General features: G+C 44.9%; 1 protein-coding gene across 2 annotated transcripts in view; it reads left to right on the top strand.

Moving 5' to 3' along the window:
• Window positions 1-19,505, top strand: part of KIF18A (kinesin family member 18A) — a 375,729-nt gene that overhangs the window by 78,874 nt on the left and 277,350 nt on the right. For both annotated transcript variants that reach the window (XM_069623518.1, XM_069623519.1), the window contains exon 3: window positions 19,099-19,256. In XM_069623518.1, the coding sequence (XP_069479619.1) occupies window positions 19,099-19,256 (158 nt within the window). The remainder of the gene's footprint in view (window positions 1-19,098; window positions 19,257-19,505) is intronic.

The raw sequence follows: 19,505 nt of genomic DNA, 5'->3' as shown, positions 1-19,505 counted from the left end.
CATACATCAATAAGTTCTCGGAAAACGTCATTCATAAAGAACTGGAAGGCGGCCGGAGCGTTACATAGTCCAAATGGCATTACTTGATACTCAAACAATCCGTATTTAGTGCGAAAGGCCGTCTTCCATTCGTCACCCTCCTTAATGCGTACCAAGTGGTAAGCTCCTCTGAGATCTAGCTTTAACTTGGTCCAATAATTCGGGAATCAGAGGCAAAGGATATCTGTTTTTGACTGTAATCTGGTTCAGGGCGCGATAGTCGATACATGTTCTCAGGTCACCTTCTTTTTTCGGAACGAAGAACAAAGCTGAAGAAACTGGAGATTTCGAGGGACGAATGAATCCGTTAGCCAGATACTGGTCCAATTATTGCCTGAGATGGAGATTTTCTGTCTCAGTGAGAGCATATATTCTACAGCACGGAGGAGTAGATCCAGGTATTAGGTCGATCTGGCAGTCGTATGACCGATGCGGGGGCAAGGTGTTGGCCTGATCTTTCTGGAAGACGTCGCGGAACTCTTGGTATTCTGGAGGCAATTGGGGGCTCTCGGAAGCGATGGCTGCTAGCCTGATATCGGGTCGAGGATAGCAAGTTGGGGCGCATTCTGGAAACCGGATTACCTTGGCTCGCCAGTCTATCTGAGGATTGTGCTTTTCCAACCAAGGAATTCCCAGGATTACTTGAAACTGCGGGGCCTTGATTACATCAAACACGATCTTCTCCCGATGTCCATCTTGGCATAGCAACGTCACTTCCATGGTGGTGTGAGAAACCGGTCCGGAAGCTATTTCTGTACCATCCACTGTAGTGATTACGTCTTTAACCATCTTAGAACATAGAGGAAGATTCATCCTGGTTGCCATATCTTGATCTACATAGTTACCGATCGCTCCGCTATCAATGCATGCTTTAATAGCATGCATGCGATCTGGACTTATGAGGACCATAGGCATTACCAAATGCGAGGTCAAGGAACTGGTTTTAACGCTCGGCAAACGGACCCCTACACTTGTCGGGCGAGGTCGTTTCCCGATTCTAGTTTTCCAGCATTCTTAACGGAAGGTCCTACAGCCTTCTTGACCGGTTTCACTGAACAATCACGAAGGAAATGTCCGGAATTCCCACAGTAGAGGCACAGCTGTAATTGTCTTCTCCTTTCCCGTTCCTTTTGGGTTAATGGTCCTTTAACAACCCCTATCTGCATGGGCTCCACGGAATCTTTTCCTTTAGCGGAGCTCTGAGGTCTTGAAAATATTTGGGTTTCAAATCTGGAACGATCGGTCTTCCTGTTCTGTAGCCGGTGACCTAATTGGACTACTAGGTCGATATAATCGGAACAATCTTGCGGAGGATTCACCACCTGTGCTAAGACATCTTTAAGTTCTCCACGCAGCCCTCTGTAGAAAAGCGTGATTCTCTTATCCTCAGGCCACCCAGTCTCAACCATCAGTCTGTGAAAAGACGCTATGTATGCCAGGAGATCCTGATTCCCTTGTCTTAGTGATAGGAGTTCATTGTCCAAGGCCTGCCCCTGTGAGTGTCTTGCGAACAACTTTTCCATACTGGTCTGGAAATCTTGAAAGTTATGGAGGATCGGATCATCCTGTGTCACAAGAGGAATGGACCAATCTGCAGCACTACCGCTAAGATAGGAAAGTACGAACGCTACTTTGGTTTGGTCAGTTGGGAATGCGGCGGGTCTACACAGAAAGTACAAGCGGCATTGATTGATGAATACTGCAAACCGTTTTGGATCACCTGAAAAACATTCGGGCGGGGCCAAAGGCACATTCCCTGGCAGATTAATTTGCACCGGATTATTTGAGGTTGTAGGAGTGTAGCTCCCTCCCGAGGCAGGCAGAGGCGCCTGTCCCGCTTGTGTTTGTAACAACTGTCTGGCCAGATCATCCGTTCGGTCTTTGGAATCGATCAACTCCCTTCGTAAAGCATTTGTCTCTTGGCGGGATGCCTGTACTTCAGCTCTCAGTGCCCCAAGCAATTGGGCCAATTGATCTGTGTCCGAGGTTTCCATTGCGCCTGGGTGGGAAATGTGCGGTAGTCTTCGCGTTCTGTAACGCTCACCTGAATCCCTCGGAGGCGCAGGTCCGGGCTGGGAGATTTCAGTGTCTTCTAGGGTCACGCGCAGGCCTCTGGTAACACCCTGGATGGGCCCTCTCCTCACCGTAATTTTGACCTGGAGGGTGAGGTGTCTGCAAGTAGGAGAACAAGGGGTTAATGTATGTCTGATTGGCCAATCTGACTTTCCCCTTTCTGGACTGCCCACGTTATCCGTAGGCTGAATGTGCTCACCTTAGATAGGTGAAAGCGGAGCTCTCCATCCTGCGTCTGTGCAGGGGCGCTAATGCCAGTTGCTTCACTGGTTAATAGCCCAGCCTCTTGATTACAGAGGATGAAGCGTGGGAGCAAGGCCGTCGTTAGCCGCACGAACGGTAATTGCTTGAATATGGAGTTTTATTTATATGTCCACTTAAATGTCTCTTGCCTTTGCAGGTCCGGTATGCAGATAAGGTAAGTGCGAAGAATGCCGGAGCTCGTGAAGGCACGTAAGCAAAAGAATGTTATTCGAAGTTAAATGCACTTCTTAATGTCTCTTTTCCCTTTTTCAGGTAGCCGTAGCAGCCGGCGTTGGAGATGGACGCCGAGGTACGTGCCGGAGTATGGGCAAGCAGATTACAGCTAGAAGGCACGTGAGTAGTGATGGCGTACAGTGCCCCTAATGATGTCCTTCTTGTTTTTGCAGGTGCGGTTAAACAGCGCTTGGCGGAGATCGAGGCATACGTGGCACAGGTAAGCAAAATTATCACGGAGGTGCACTAACCAATGTTCTTTGTTTCCGCAGGGTTGCCGGAGTATGAAGAGTGCGGTACGCGGCCTCGGAATGCACCGATGGACGAGGCAAGTGCAGCGCTGGTTTTGCCTTGTCCTAACCTGGTGTCCTTGTTCTCTTTCAGACGCTGCTGAAGACTGGTTTTCCGGGAGGTAAGATTGAAGATTTCTTGTTCACAGATGCAGAAGCTGAAGATTCTCTGGAGCTGACACGGTGAGCGTCCTGCTGCTAGTGCAGAATAACGCGAAGCACGTTGCACTGATCGGGTGTGGTTTAAATAGGCCACTGGAGTGCTTAGGTGTCTCCTTCCACAGCCTCGCCCAGGCAAGAAAGAAGTTCCAGCTTCCAGAACAGTTCCAGTATCCAGTCCCAGGGAGTGGTGCTGGCCACACCCAGAAGGTAAAGTAGTTCCAGCCAGGAATGGATGAGGCTATCATCCTACAGGTAAGTGAGCAGCATGGTCTGCAGCAGGTAGGTCCACCCAAGCACCATTCCTCTCAATATGAGCCCGGCGCTTCCTGTGCCGGGACTGGGTTCCCTTATGAGCCTGGCGCCACTGGCGCAAGGACAAGGTCCAAAAGGCCCCTGTGGGGACCGACTGGTGCCTGGAATGGAAGTTGTGACCCTGCTTCCAAGGATGTTGGGCTGGATCTGACTCTTTGGAGGCAGCGGTCATGACGGCAACCAGATGTTGAAATCTCTTAGGACTATCAGTTGATTGTGTTTGATTGCTAGGACAGTGATTTGCTTCTGTGAAGGAGTCTACGAAGGTTGCATCGTAGGTTGGTGGTCTATATATTAGTACGAATTTCAAGTTTGTTTTGGATGTTACTGCTAGACGTATGAATAGGGATTCGCATTTATCGATGATTAGTGGGTCTTCCAATTTGATATCCAGGTGTTCTTTGTGAATGATTGCCAGCCCTCTCCCTCTTTTGCTAAAGATACTAAATCAGCGCTAAAATACTGTTATTTCTCCTGGAACATTGAAGTTGCACTTTGCTATGTGATGTGAAACCAATGCATTTGGCTATTATGACATGTAATTCAACCTGCATTCTATGCATGTGCATATACACAGCACACCATTTAATATTTTCCATGAGTTCATTATCACTAGTCAATGGCATGTGCACATTTTGCACCCTGCTTATCCCATTACAAAGTTTCTTTGTATTTATTTTCGCTAGCACTCCGTACAAGAAATCTAAGGCACATGTGAAATGTAAGTAATACACTAGGTAGACTAGTCTACTTTCTGAATAGACACGTTCTGCAGCAGGGTTCGAAATTGAGGGGATCTGGGAGCTATTTAGCTCCTGCTTGTAGCCTAGAAGAGCCTGGTTAGGTTGGCTGCCACCAGGAGCTACCTTTGGCTCCCTAGGCCAACTGATGCCAAACACACTTCTGTGAATTCAACTCCATGCATTTGGCGCAATAAGCACCATAAAACATGACCTTTTTAAAGCATAAGGGGTCAAACAATAAGCAAATGGTTATATTGAAGTTAGATTTGTAGAACACAGTATACTAGCTCCTGGTTCTCCGGAGTTAGTTCCTGTCACTGGTTAATGCCGTATACCCAGGAGCTGCTTTGCGCTCCCGCTTATCTAATCTTAATTTCGAACCCTATCCATTATATTTTTCGAATAGATCCACAAATATTTGAATATTTCCACTTCTCAGGCTAATATTCAAAAGTAGATGTATGTGACTCTATAAAATACACCACTACTGAATTTCTCCACTTAATGTTCAATAAATTATTCTTTTAAGTTTCTTTTGTCAAAACCCATAGCTCCTCCCCAAATCTTATATGGGGACTTGCAGCAAAAGCAGAGATAAGGGGTCTGCAAGGAAGGAAAGATTTCATTCCAACTGGATGTAGCTGATAGTGGAGGTAGGGGTATACCTTAAATGGAAAGTCCTACCTTTTCCAAATTTGACTTAAAACAGAGGCATTTCCGAAAGAAAAACCAGATTACCTGAAAACGATTTTGTTTTGTGATTTATGATTAAAACCGAAACCCTGGGTAGCCTCAATGTCTTAGGCCTTTCTCCTGCAATTTTGGAATTCTGGAGGTTTTGGACATCTTAGATTTTAATGTGGAATGACAAGTCCTATGTTTCGTGCCTGTCATATTGAATGAAGTAATAGAAATCCATTTCTTAATGAACACATTGAATTATGGGTGTTGACAGTAGACCTGGTCCCTTGAAAATAGTAAATGAGATTCCCGCTATTGCAAAATCAACAGAAAACCTGACACACCCAATCCTTTATATTTATCTGCAGCAAGTTTAACCTCATAGTAGAGACAGTCAAGTAGTGTCTATTACTAAACTAAAAACCAATAGTTTATCATTGCCTAAAACTTCAGCTAGAGGAGACTGTTTTGTTTTAAGCCTTTTTCCGAGCATTGCTTCTCATTTTGATTCAAAGGAGGATGTGGATTAACCAAAGCATAATTCTCTGAAAATAATGGTGTAATGGTTTCACACATAATTATATAATTATCAATGTGTGTGTATATTTAGATTGATGTACTGGTGCAGTCCCATTGTAATGCAAGTGGGTAATCGCTTTTCATATTTCTTTATGCTACATTATTTCATAAAATACATTATAGCAAACCAGTTGGTTTCAGAGTATGTGGGTGGTATATTTACACACTAAATCAAACTGAGGGTTGTCCAAGTCTGGAAATAGAAAATTAAAAGAAAGTTGATTGTAATTATCTTGTTTGGGGGCAGGCCTTTATGCTGCTTTGGATAGTGTGTTGCCCACTTGGCAGATCATTTGACACAAGGTTCCCAAACCCTTTCCTGCCAGTCTGTTAAAATTACAAGGAGTTTGCACCACCTTCTTCCCAGGCATTGCATGCTCACAGGGGTTCTAAATCATCTTCTTGACCCTAGATGTGGGCTATGTCCTGAGTGTCCATGTCGTTAGTCAAGACAGACTGGGAGAGCTAGTGGAGGGCCTTGTGTGCAAGGTGACCAAGGAGTTGTTGCCCTTCTGTATTTACTGAGAAAACGCTCCCTGACCCCTGGCTTGTTCCTTTTCTTCCCACTGGAACCAGACTATTTGGGCTGGAGAAGCCCTAGTCTTACTAGCACGCTTTCCTTTCAACTTCTTCCACCTCGCCTTCTCTCCTTTGTATGGCTCTCCCCTGTTACAACTGGCTCTGCCTTGCTCCCGGAACTTCTTTGTAAATGCTTTGCTCAATAATGTTTTGAGGGGTTGGTGGTAATAAGATATCTGAGAGTGTTTTAACTGTTGCTAACATGTATCAATTGGTTTAGTTTATTGGAGGCTTGGGTTGATTTGGTCCTACAATACCATCCAACTGCTCCCCTGATAATTTGTACAATAAACCTTGCTGTACGTACAAAACGTGCGCTTGTTACTCAGGTTTGAACCCGGTTTGGGCTGAGGTAATTGGGCGTGGGGGGGTCTACCCCGACACCTACCTCCTGGATTAAGTCTGTTTTTTTTTTTTTTACTGAGAACTTTGTGTCCTCTCAACCACAAAATATGGAAAGAACTTTGCCAACCCCACTTGACCACTAAGCCCTTTCTCGAAGAGCATCTCCATGTTGCAGCCCCCCTCTGCAATATTCCATGCATTATTCCATCTCCTGTGGCTTGCTGCATTTTCCGCTCTTGCCTCTAGTTTAACATTCCTGCATGCAAGGGCTTTTTATTTGATTATGAATCCTTTGAAACTCTTCCTCAGCACTGGCCAGACTCCCCTCTGCACCACTAACCTGCTCTGAATCTTTGTGCAGGATCTGCCTCTTTAATTGCACATCTTCAACCACAAACCTCGCCTGTTTTTCCAACAATTCCCTAGAGCACTGCATTGGCCACAAAGGGACTTTAGATGCCACTCAATCCTTCCCAGAGCTGTGCGCAAGCTGCACATGTGAAGGGGAAGCTGGGTATGGTCTCTGAGGAGGACTTCCCATGTTGCTGCAGGGTGGGCATATGTATTCCTTCTGCATGATGGCTACAACTGAGAGAGAGTCACTATACACCCCAACATACCCCAGAAACACTTAGCACTAGAGACACACTAAGGTTTCTCCCATACACACCTGCAGTCTTCACCTCCACTCTCCACATTACTATCCCACCGAGATACATGCTGCTCCACAGCCAGTGCAATATATTAGGCCTCTCCCTAGTCAACCCATGTCAGCCCACATACCGCTGGGGAGACAGACCCGTCCTCACTTAGTCATGCGTGTGCTGTCTGAAAACCTCAAAACAAAAACCCAATGTCTGCCCCCGGACCGCCCTCTGGCTGACCAGCTCAGAGTTTGGGCTACCGTGCTGCAGACGTCGCTATTCCGAGTTGAGGTCTGGAATTTGGAGAATCCTCAATTTGTGCAACAAGACTTAGCTCTGCAACATTTCGTGGTCCTAGCATCAGGGGCCTCGAGATGGGAGGGAAGGTGTGACGTGACAAGTGAGTCCCTTTGTGTCGCCATGCATTGGTCACTGTTGTCCGAAATTGTTTACCTGTGTCCATTCCTGTCCTGCGAGGGGCCCTGCATCGAGTTTTGCTGCATTCCTCCAATGAGAGTCCTTGCACCAGCATCCGACACCTATAGATCTGCTCGAACCTGCAATCCCTGGGGATCAAGGGCTGAGGCTGACGGCGGGAAAAGCGACCTTGGACCTTCTTTAACCGACCTGCCAAGTCTCCATGAAAGAATCAGATTACAGGGGGTGAGTTATAGCGATACTTACCTGCCCCATAAAACTCCCTTTTGCTAACTTTTATAAAACTTTTCTCACACTTTGGCTTTGCCATTGCTGTCATGAACCATCGGACTCGTCCCTTCTGGACTTCCTGGTCCCTGACCCATAGAGGCTTACACTCAGTAGTACTCCCAACATGGCCACCGAACGCGGAACGCTGTGTACCAGTTTCCGCGTCGTACGCATCACGTTATATAAAGCAGACACGCCCCCGCGGCTCTGCGCGTCTCAATGCTAACGCTTACTGTGGCTAGACGTGTGCTGCCATAGTTCGCTCTCATTACCTCTTGTTTCCTGGCTCCTGTTCCCCAATTGTTACCTCCACATTCTTCCCTTCCCTTCCCTTTGCCCTCTCTTGCATCCCAGACCTCTGAGTACTTGCTGCCGAGTGCACGCTTCGCTGTTTCCAGGACTTCCCGGACATTCTGAACGATCCAGGACTTGGGACGCTGAACGCACGCTGGAACCCGAGGACATTCGCACAGGGTTATACAAGACCCGCACTGTGCGCAGGAAGACACTATCGAAGAAAGAACACAGAGAGGTGAGAAGGGGGGAAACCTGTGACAGTTGCTTGTTCACACAAGCACTCCGAAAGTTGGGAACACCTTTGTTAGCTAGTTTAGCTCCTCCCCTTACACTTGGAACTGTTCACAGGACCCTACCTTAATTTCTTTTCAGCTTACAATAATATTTTATTATTGATAATGCGCTTAAACCCAGAGGTTTATAAGCATGGACCCTGGGATTGAACCTGTGTTGCTCCATACCGTCTTACTTCCGAGGTGAGCGCATTCCCCCTGAGACATCCTTCACAAACTGTGTGGAACCTTTGCTGAACATTTGGACACAAGGCTCCAGATAACTTAAGGTTGGACTTATGAAGTTAGGTTTGATTCTCTGTGGACTTGTAGTGCTAATACTAATCTGTACCTTTCTTTTTAGGGGTGTGATATGTATTTTGCTGTACACCAGTAATTGTTTATATGTATCTAATTGTAGTATTGTGTGATAAAGTACCTGTTAGTAGTCATTTTTCAGTGTGTTATTTGGCCATAAGTAAAGACGTATTTTTATACCGGTTTGTCTAAGTGTGTTCCTTGACTGCTTTGCTGTGTGTGCGCTCATTGTGGACCGTTTGCAAGCTCATCACCTCTTGAAACTTTGCCTAGACCACTCACTTGCTACCTTAAACTGGTTTGGCTAAACCTCCCAGTTTTGTCCCTGCCCCAACGCAGGTTGGGCTTCTATACCTCTGTCCACCAGGCAACAGTATAAAGAATCAGTGCTAACAATCATACCCACCACCTATGGCACTTCTGTCCTTGCAGCCGCAGTGCCTGGTTCGGCATGACCGCCCTAAAACGGGTCAAATCTTAAATACACGGGTCGTCGCCCAGCCATGCATTTGGGTGGAATTAACTAAGGGAAAATCATTTGGGCTCTCTTCGTGTGAGCACTGCTTCAAATCTGCTCCATGGCTGGATGTCCTCTAACTGGCTCTCTTTAAACAGCAATAAGACAGAATTATTGATTTTCGGTCCAAAGGCTGCACAAGCCAAACTTAGCCCTGAATACTACAGTTTTCTAATTGATACAAGCAGTATTCTTGTCCTCAGCAGGGTAAAAACCTTGGGCACCTTTCTAAGGGCGTCTTTAAATTATGATGCCCTTGTCTACCTGCTGACTAAGAGCTGTAATTACTCTCTTCACCTTTTAAAAAACATAAGGCCCCTTCATCTCCAAAGTTAATACTGCTACTATCGCCCAAGCCACTGTTCTGGCAAGACGGGACTATTGTAACACCTTATTGATAGGAGCCTCTGCAAAGAACCTTAGGAGATGTGCAGTGCGCGTCAACAATCTCTCTAGGCGTGAGCATATTGCCCCTATAGATGGGTGCGGCATTAATTGGCTACCCATTCAAGAGCGTATTCACTTCAAAGTGACCACCATCATTCACAAATGTGTGTATGGAAAGGCCCCATCTTTTTTTAAAGCATTGATTCCACAGTACTGCCCGGTCAGAGCACTGTGTTCATCTAATAAAGGGCACCTTACCTGTCCCAGGTTCAAAAGAGAGAAGGGACTGGGAAGATCTTTCCAGGTCAAAGCTGCACATTTTTGAACTCCCTCCCTCTAACTCGTGAATACAATATTCAGACTTTTAAAAAAGCCTTAAAAACCTTGTTATTCAAGTACATTTTCAGTCCCTGTCCAGCTGCCATGGAACCTGTCCCGTGTTATTTGTTCGTCCACTTGCGTTTGTGTTGCGCCCTGATGCCTGCGGGCTTCCGGCGCATTAGGACATAAATAACTACTACAATTCTTTGCAGCAGTGTTTTACCTACATGCAGAATGCCTCTGGTTCACAGTAGTGCCCTGGATTAGTGACATGTCTGCGAGTGCAGCTCAGAAACATTATGCCTGACTCATTCTGTTGTCAATCACACCTACGTTTTTAACAACACAGGTTTTAAATCCATATTTGCTTGTGAAATACCTACATGTTAAATGGAAATTGGGGGAAAAATAAAACCTACTAGAATTATAATGTACTTGATTTCGGCTGTATCTCTAGGTATGTGTCCTTTTCGTTTGTCATTGATGTGCACTTATTTTGATTATCTCCCTATACCCCCTTGTATGCATCTTTCTCCATATTGATTAAATATATAGTCACTAAAGAGTAATCGTGCAAAATAACCCGACAATTGAGGACTCTGGTTCCTAAAGTCACCATAACTTTACCATAATCCTTATCATGGATCCATCGTTATGCTCATTGACATGAACACTCTGAAATTCGGATCTTTGAAATGTTTAAAGTACATATGAGGCTTATTAGTGTTTGGTCTTAAATTCAAAGTGGAAAAAATCAGTTTGGAATACTTGTATTTCCATAACCTTTTTTTTTTTAAACGTGCTCTTGGAAATGTGGGAGTATGAATATCCGTTGTATGGCATTGTGAGCAGTGTATGATGGAGGCTGTGCTATAGTTATTTAAGGAGGTAGCCTTAGTAAATATTTAATTTGAAGCAGATGTACATTTGGCCTATGATCATAAAATCACCATATGAATGCAACACATTAGGTGTGTTAATCTGTCCATTTAAGGCAGATTATAGAACCAAAACTAGAATGTAACTAAGGTTATTGAACTCATAATATACCTCTATTTAACCAAACAGAAGTATGCATTAACATCAAGAAGGCAATTATCTCATTTAATACTGATTTCTTTTTCTCTTTACTTTGTTTACTGGTTGATTGTCTTGTTTAATGTCTGTAGCCTGTGAAACAGGGTACCTACACACACACACATTTAAAATGTGTTGTAATAATGTTGTTAATACCTCACTGTTGTGACACATTGTATTGGGACATGTTGTAACTTGGAACTCAATAAGATGATAATACAGGCCCCGACGAAGGACTTTCAGTCCGAAATGCATAGGCCAAATGTACATCTGCTTCAAATGAACTAGCAACCTATTTACTAAGACTACCTTATTAGTGAATAAATCAACATTGGTGCTCATCACTTTGATACGACTGTTCTTTACAATTACGAACTCCAGAAACCACTAAGTGGAGTATAGGGTGTGCAGCCCACACCGTAAACTGACCAGCCAAGGTTCTCTTGTTTCTCATTTTCGAGTGCCCTTCACAGAGGCACCTTGTATTGAGTTTGCACCCCACTCAGAATTATTTTCTAACACCAAATATATGAATTAACACAGAAGCTGTGCCCGCTCACCGCTCTCAATAGTTATTTAAGAAACCATAACTGGTGAATTAATGGGGATTTGCTGTTTAGAGCTGCAACCATAACCCCCTTTAGTTTTTTCATTGAATTTCAATTCTTATAAAAGATGCACACTATCATACCCAATCCTGTGTCTCCGGGGCTACCCAGTGTGTCCACTGTGCGTGTCCTGCAGCAATATACTTTGGCTACCTTGGCCATGAATCTTTTGCCCCCTGGGCATGGTGTGGTGTATGCTATTTGGCCCTTTAGATTGGAACAGAGCTTTTGTTGAAGCTCAGATGCCCACCTCCTCCCCCTTCCCCTGCTCACTCCCGCAGGCCAACAATGTTCTTAATGCTCTGCAGTCATGATCAGTGACAATATTTTACCCCATGTTCGGTCCACAGGCATCTAGAAGCCCTGCAGTAGCACACTCAGTTTGAGCTGGACGTAGGATTTAGCTCTATCCTTTGGCCACCACTGTCCTCTAACTTGCCAGTGGGGGGTTACTGGTAACCCACAGACCAGGACCATAGCTCAATGGCCAAAATTGCCATTTTTCTTCTCTTTGGGGCTTTCTGCCACTATTCCTGCTCCACTCTACTGCAACACTTACTCTGCACTGCTACTACTCTCCCTACGCCACCACAACTACTACTGCTATTCCTTCACTACTTCTACTCACTCCTACTGATCTGTCATCTCCTCACTTCCCTCAGTTGACTTCTGCACTACTAGTCCTTTCCTCACTTCCTTCTCCTTGTGTGACACCTGAGGGTATTCACACTCCTACTCCCCTTGGATCTTCTGCACAGGTGACCAGGGAAAGGCCATCGCTCTTTGATCCTGATCCTGGGGGTAGGAGAAGCAAGGGAGGATCCACTGGGTGCAGGGTCCTTGAGGATTGGAAGTGGGGAACCCTTGGGCAAGACATGGTACCCCCTTTCCCATTGTTGACAAAACAAACCCTTTCTGACCTTTTTGGGCAATTTTAAGCCAGCGCCCTTCATTTTTCCACACACTACTTTTGACAGTTCTGGGACGAGGAAGAGGCAACTAAGAGTAATGCATCCTAACATGCACCGCTTTGGTACTGAGACTAGGAAGAGTGCCTTAGAAGAGTACCATTGTAAAGGTCTGGCATGTCTTGCTAATCAGCCTAACTATAGTCGGGCAATTAAGAAAAAGGATGTGCACCTGCACCCCCTTTACACAACTCAGTTGTATGAAAGAGCCATGTGCAGGATGGTGAGGGGAGAGAGGCGAGCCGCTGATGGAAGCCATGGTGAGCCTTGTTGTAGCTGTAGAAACCCACAGAGGACCGAAGCAGCTAATGGTCCGGGGAAGTGTGGAGCAGGAGCTCTGTGGCACAGAAGCGAGGCGAAGGATGGAGACCAAATGAGGGGTCGTCCATTCAATGAACAAGACTGCTCATTCTCCCTTGGAGCTGCAAGAGTACAAGAGTGTCTGAGGGGTAGAGAAAGTATCACAGGAAGGAAGCAGCTGAGTTTGGGGCCAGTGTGACATCCGAAAACACTTGACAGTGAACCGGTGAGTTTACCCGATAGAGAAACCCAGTATTATTGTAATCCGCGAGGCTCGTAAAGTGAACTACTATTGTTAGAGAGCAGCGATGTATACGATGTAACGGAGTGGTTGCGTGCCTTGTTAAAGGAACAAGCACATTTTTGAAAGTCTCCGATCATAACAAAGCCTTCATTTTTAACCAAATAAGTGTTGTTGGAGTGTTTGCGCACATTAGAAGAAACTTAATCAAATTCAATGCATTGAATACCAAATAAAAGGGCAACTTTTAAAGAAAGCCAATGTATATTAAACTCCAAACTTGAGAGAAAATTAACATTGAAGCAAGTCAGTAAGCCTTGAATACTGAATGCATGGGGCACAACAAATAGATTCAAAGCTCAAATCAGGATGCTCCTTAAAAATCTAACCAACTGGATGAAAGCCTCCCAGCGAGGAGACCCCAGACAAATAGGATTTGTCAAGGGGGTGGGCACAAATGTCATTCTACTCATTCTGAACCTTCTGAAACTTGAGGCAATCAAGACGGAGGCAAACTTGCATGTGATCTTTATAGACTTAAAACAGACCTTTGACTCCGTGGACCGAGATAACTTATGGGACAAATTACAAAAATGGGACTGTCCTGCAGATAGATTGGCAGCCATCAAAACACTTTACTCCAACACATAAGTGAGAGTGCGCCTATTGGCGAAAGGGCTAGTAACAAGGAAAGTAGTAACAGCGCGAGACCTGAAACAAGGCTGCCCCCTTGCAGCAATACTCTTCACTCTTTACATATCTGATCTTGTGATATTGCATTAAGAGATTCATGCCTTTCCGACCATCCTGAATGGCACCCCGTCCCATGGCTGATCTACGTGGACGATTTGGTCCTGTTGGACAAAACCCAGATAGGTCTTCAGAGACGATTAGATGGTTTCGCTGCATATGTCAAATCCAATAACCTAACAATCGACATCAATAAATCACAGATCATGACCGTCTCTACCATACAAGGATGCAAACAGGAAAAGTTAGCAGTGTACCTACAATCAACACAACTAACCCAGGTTCAGACATACAAGTACCTAGGTATTCACTTAGCTCGAGCATTTGTGAAAGTTATTGGGAGAACGTCTTCCGAGCTAAAACACTATCGTTAGCCCGTCATGGAGCAATTCTGCAAAAAAATACGGCATATTCTCTATGCGGCCATTACGTACCTTTTTATAGGTAAAAAGTGATTGTCACTCTGTTATGGTGCAGAAACCTTCTTGAACCTCTCCTACCATACATTGGATAGACTGGAAGGCCTATTCTGGCAGAAAGTGCTGGCGCCACCAACTTCATTCCCTTTTTCCAGAATACGATTTGAAATGGGTCTCCAATCCATACAGTCGCAAGTTCTATGGAAATCTCTGGACTTATTTTGAAAAAAAATAGTGGATGACGATATCCATGCTATCAAAATCTTGAAGACACATCTACTCACCTCAAACTATTTTCTACTGAACAAATGGAAGACCATCTGTATAGGATGGATTCATGAACTGGAAACCTCATTCGAAACATTAAAACGCAATCCACTAGCAGTAAAGAAAAATTTCCAAAATGAAGATTGGATACAGACGCAGAATCTGAAGGCACTCTATCAACTATCCATTAATTGTAAGCACGAAAGCTGATCCAACTGCCTCCATACCTTCAGCTTTTGCCATCTCCAAAACAACGTGATTTCTACCTACGACTGAGGCTCAACCTTCTGCCAACACGTGAAGTCCTTGGTAAAATGAAACAATTGGGAGGCTTACCTAACACCTGCCGTTTTTTCCATAATAACTCTCAGGTTGAAAGACTACACTATGTGGTGATGAAATGTGACACCTTAACTGAGATAGGACACAGATACACGCAGCGTCTATCACGAAACAGCACTGCAGGAACGATGGAACTCTGTACTGTTGGGCAATGAAAAAAATGTAATATTTGCAGTGCTGCAGTTCTGTATTGAAATTTTGAAAAACCTAAGGGCTATGGGTATCAACTGGAGAAAGACTTGTTTGGACTTTTTGTTTCTGCCCCTTTTCCCACCTTTTCTATTATGTAAATGTTGACTAATTGATAAAGTTTGTAATAAACTAAATTCATAATAACAAATAAAAAAATAAAGCTCATCTGAATTTAAATAAACACAAGATTACATACAAATCTGCACATCATATTAACAAAACCGAATAATTGTTAAACAACAAATTAACTTGAACTTTGAAATTGAATACATTAAAAGCTGAAGGAAAGCTAACCGGCAAGTACAACATTGAAGTCTTGGGGAAGGGAACCCTGAGACCTGCCAGGGGTATGTGTGTTGTCTTGGGATTTGAATCTCAAGACCCCCTTTTTGTTTTGATTGTGTTACCGGAAGTTTGGGGAAAGGAACCCAGGATTGATTCTGAACTATATAACTTTGAACTGGAGAAAGGTAAACTTAGACTCTCTTTCATGGAACTTTCTTGTGCTTGGGGAATGGGAGCTAAGCGGAAGCTGTGAGCTGGAAGAAGCTCAGAACGTTAAGTTAAACACTGTTTATTTTGACTTTGACATCCCTACATATTTGTTTGTTCTAGTTTTGAGGGGAAGAATAGGTTTTGGACACAGCCGTACTATTAAGTTTAACTCTTTGACTCAGACTTTGCTTAGTTTAGTTCTGGTAGGGAAATATCGCCTTAGCATAGGGCAAGTTAGGGCTTCATCCATTTAAGTTAATAAAATACTTTTGTTTGAACTGAAGTCTGTTGTCTGTCTTGCTTCATGATGCCTTCACATCCCACGAACACTCCTTCCACACTACTACGCCCATGTTTCTACTACTCCTCTTACCATGGCTACTCTCCTCCCAACCACCACTCCTACTACTACATTCTCTCTCTACTGATACCTTCACTATGCTCACCCGCTCTTCACTTCTCTACTAACCCTTCGCGTTGCACCTCGGCTCTACTCGGCTCACTCTCTAACACTCACGCCCTCACACGAACTACTACTACCCCACTCTTATCTCTTACTCTCTTTCACACCTTCTATGAAACCCTCCCCACTTCCTGCAATACACTGATACCAATCTAAGTACCTCACCTTAGCTATTATCTGCCTCCAACGCTCCACTGTCCGTCCTCCACCTGGTCACTCAGTTCTCCTTCAGCTCCTCCTGCAACCTTACCCGTACAAGCCACATTCACCTTTCCTGCTGTCTGCTTTTAAAGTGCTGGGATGGTGAATCTATGCCTTCAGATTGGCTACATCACTCACCTAACATCTTGCACCAATTGGTGCCTTTCTCCCCCTGCACCCAGTTAAGATGCTCTAAAACCCCTTTAAGTCCCTCCCACCTTTTCCAGCACGGTTTTACAGTTTCTGGTGTGTTCCTGTCCTGCTGTGTGTTTTAAAAGTTTGTTTTTCTTTACCTAGGTCCGTTTTCAGATTTCCTTGGCTGCTGTTGGGGTGTGTTGAATGATCGCAGTTATTTTACGCGGTTGTTTTGTTGGAGCTCCATTTGGTGGATTCCTCTTTCGGTCTTTGCGACTGCTCACAAGGGAACTCTGGGAGTTGTGGCTCTCAATTGCAAAGGCAGAACAGCAACTGAAGTATTGGGAGATAACTAGTGTTCTCACGGTTGACATTTTTGGCACATGGTTTTATTCCCTCTGAATCTGGACCCCCAACACCTACCCCCCCCCCCAATCCTCCCTCCCCCTACGCCCTCCCGCCTCACAACTTCCATTTCTAATTTCTGGGGCAAGTTGTGTTCTAGCTTCGCCCTTAAATTCCATGCCCCAAGTTGAGGAGGGACTAGCTTTCTTTGGTTTGACTGGGTTAAGACCCTGACCCTGACCCTGTCCCAGTACTTTGTCTCAAAGTGGGAAATATTTTAGATTGTTCCTTGATTGGTGTGAAAATATTTGTTGGGACTGCATGTATTTAGTAGGCAAAAATTAAAGAGTGCTTAGAACGTACTACACAACCGTGCTAAAATGCTTTTCTCTTGTGAATGGTGGGAAATAATGCTACCACTCAACATTTTTAATTCGAATTTCAGTGCATTTAAGAAATAACAATCCCAGTTAGCAATTCTGACTGGAGGACTCAAGGGTAGCTTGTTCTTTCAGCTCTAAGCTACTGCCCTTTGTTTGGTTAAAACAATACCATCCCACCCCCCTGCCTTTTGAAGTTTACTGAGAACAGGTTAATGGTTACCTACTGTTAGCAAGACCAGAGTTGTTTCACTTCAACTTCAGACATTTGCGCTGGCCTCGTTGAAAAGTTGTGCACTCTTAACAATGTCGCCTGAAAATGAAACATACGTAAGTTGGGTAGCTATTGATGGTCAACCCACTCTTTATTTTTAATTTTTTATTCCATTCCTCTTCTGTCTCGGCAACTATCCAATGGCATTAAGGGGCCAAAACAACAATTACGTGTTTGGCACAGTTGAGGAAACCACTTCTACCTAAAGTCTATTGGTCAACCATGCCATCCTGCTCAACCGTCTCCGTGATAACCTGGGTATTACTGATCAGGCCCTGGCTTGGCTAACATCTTTCCTCTCCGTTTGACCCTCTCCTGTCCAACTTGGGTCCTTCCTCTCCTCTCTATCTCTCTCTCTCTACCTGTGATGTTCCCCAGGGGTATAATCTCTATCCCTGGCTGTTCAACCAATACCTGGCACTTCTTGCCCACCGCATTGCAGCTCTCTGCCCCAACTTTCAGTGCTATGTGGATGACGCTCATTTTCAGGCTCCCTTCTGCCACCTCTTCACCTTCTCTCATTTCTGACCGTCTGTCTGCTATCCAGGAGTGGTGTGCCGCCAATTACCTCTGCCTTAATGCCAGTAAGACTGAGATTCTCCTAATCGGCACACCTGTTCCCTCCTTTACTGTCACTCTCTGGCCAGCCTCTCTTGGCCACCTGTGAAGCTAAAAATCCCAGGGTCATCTTCGACTCCACACTCTCCATTCTCTACTCAGATCTCTGACGTCTCTAAGAAGTCAAACTACCAACTCTACCTCCTCAGAGGTATACTTCCTTTCCTCCTCTTCCCCCCAGAATCTCACTGTCTCCAGAGCTCTGGTTCTCTCTAGGCTGGACTACTGGAACAGTATCTTTCTAAATCTGCCTACTTCTACTCTCAGCTCTCTGCAACTCATCCAAAACAGGACTGTGAGACTTGTCCTTGACCTCAAGGCCCGGGATCATATCTCTCCAGGACTGGAATCTCTGAACTGGCTTCCAGTGGCTGCGAGGGTTAAGTTCAAAACCCTCTGCATTGTCCACAAAGCCTTCTGGGGCCTGAGGCATCAAAACCTTCAACTCTCTCTTTTTAAATATCTTCCTTCTCGAGCTCTTCGCTCATCTGCCTCCAACTCCCTCATGGACAGTTGCTTCTCCAAGCAAAGAGTTGGTGGTAGATCTTTCTTCGGCTGGGTCCTCCCTCCGGAACAGCCTCCCTGCCTCTCTGAAACTTGAGGAGAATCATCTCTGGTTCCGGAAGCACCTCAAGACCTTCCTCTTTGCTTCTGCTTTCCCTCTTGCCCATACCTACTGAAACTGGTCACCTGGCTACCCTCTGATCTCGGGCGCAGGTCCCCTCCCCGCCAGTTGCACATCTGCACTGCCTCCCTGGCAACCCTTGCACTCGGGGGCTGTTTCTCTATCCCTACAGTCCCTTACCAGCACTTAGCACTTGATGTCTGCACTTGCACTTGCCACCAGCTGGCCACACTTATTATTTTTGTTATATTTATTTACTGTTGATTCCATGTACTGCACTGCCTTTTCTCCTTGCACTTTTCCCCCTCCCCTTCCCCTGCACTTGCATGATCTCAATGTCACCTGGCCTAGTAAGATCGATGTCGGTCTTCCCTCTGTTCCCCCTCCCTTGCCTCGTCGAGCCTTGCCATATCATATATCATATTAAATATGGCGATGGGCATATTACGTTCAGTGACTGGAAGCCCTTCTCCTTAAAAGAATTAAGCTGGACAACGTGCATCAAAGCAACCGAAATTTGTTTTATAGGTAGGTCCCACCTTCTTGCAAGACGAATGAACATTTTAGTAGCGCTGACTAATTGGAAGTCATGTACTCTACAATAATGTACTTCTACATATTTGTGAAAAATAAACATGTCTTTTTGTTGTCCAGTACTTGCTTATGGGGCAACCGGGTCAGGCAAGACTCACACAATGCTGGGATCCGCAAACTCACCTGGAGTGATGTTTCTGACCATGTTGGAGCTCTACAAGCGTATTGAACTCCTGAAAGATGAGAAAATATGCAATGTTGCACTTTCATATCTAGAGGTAAGCAACCCACAACCAATTGCGTTCCACTTTTAAAAATCATTTTCCTTTGTTGGGATTAAACGTATAGTACCACTCGCAACAATCCTCACTTATTTTAAGATGGGTTCCACTTTAAATGGTGCTTGGTGCTTTGGAAAAATATATTCCAGTGTCACATCCAGCAATTAACCTGACATTGGATTGGCATTCACAGAAACATTACATTGGAGAAGTGATTCTGTTGTCATTGTGGTTTTAATCAAATGT

Source organism: Ambystoma mexicanum, chromosome 11 (assembly GCF_040938575.1).
Source record: "Ambystoma mexicanum isolate Mex_15411 chromosome 11, UKY_AmexF1_1, whole genome shotgun sequence".
In the NCBI taxonomy this organism is placed as follows: Eukaryota; Metazoa; Chordata; class Amphibia; order Caudata; family Ambystomatidae; genus Ambystoma; species Ambystoma mexicanum.
This window is presented reverse-complemented; position numbering and strand designations above follow the sequence as displayed.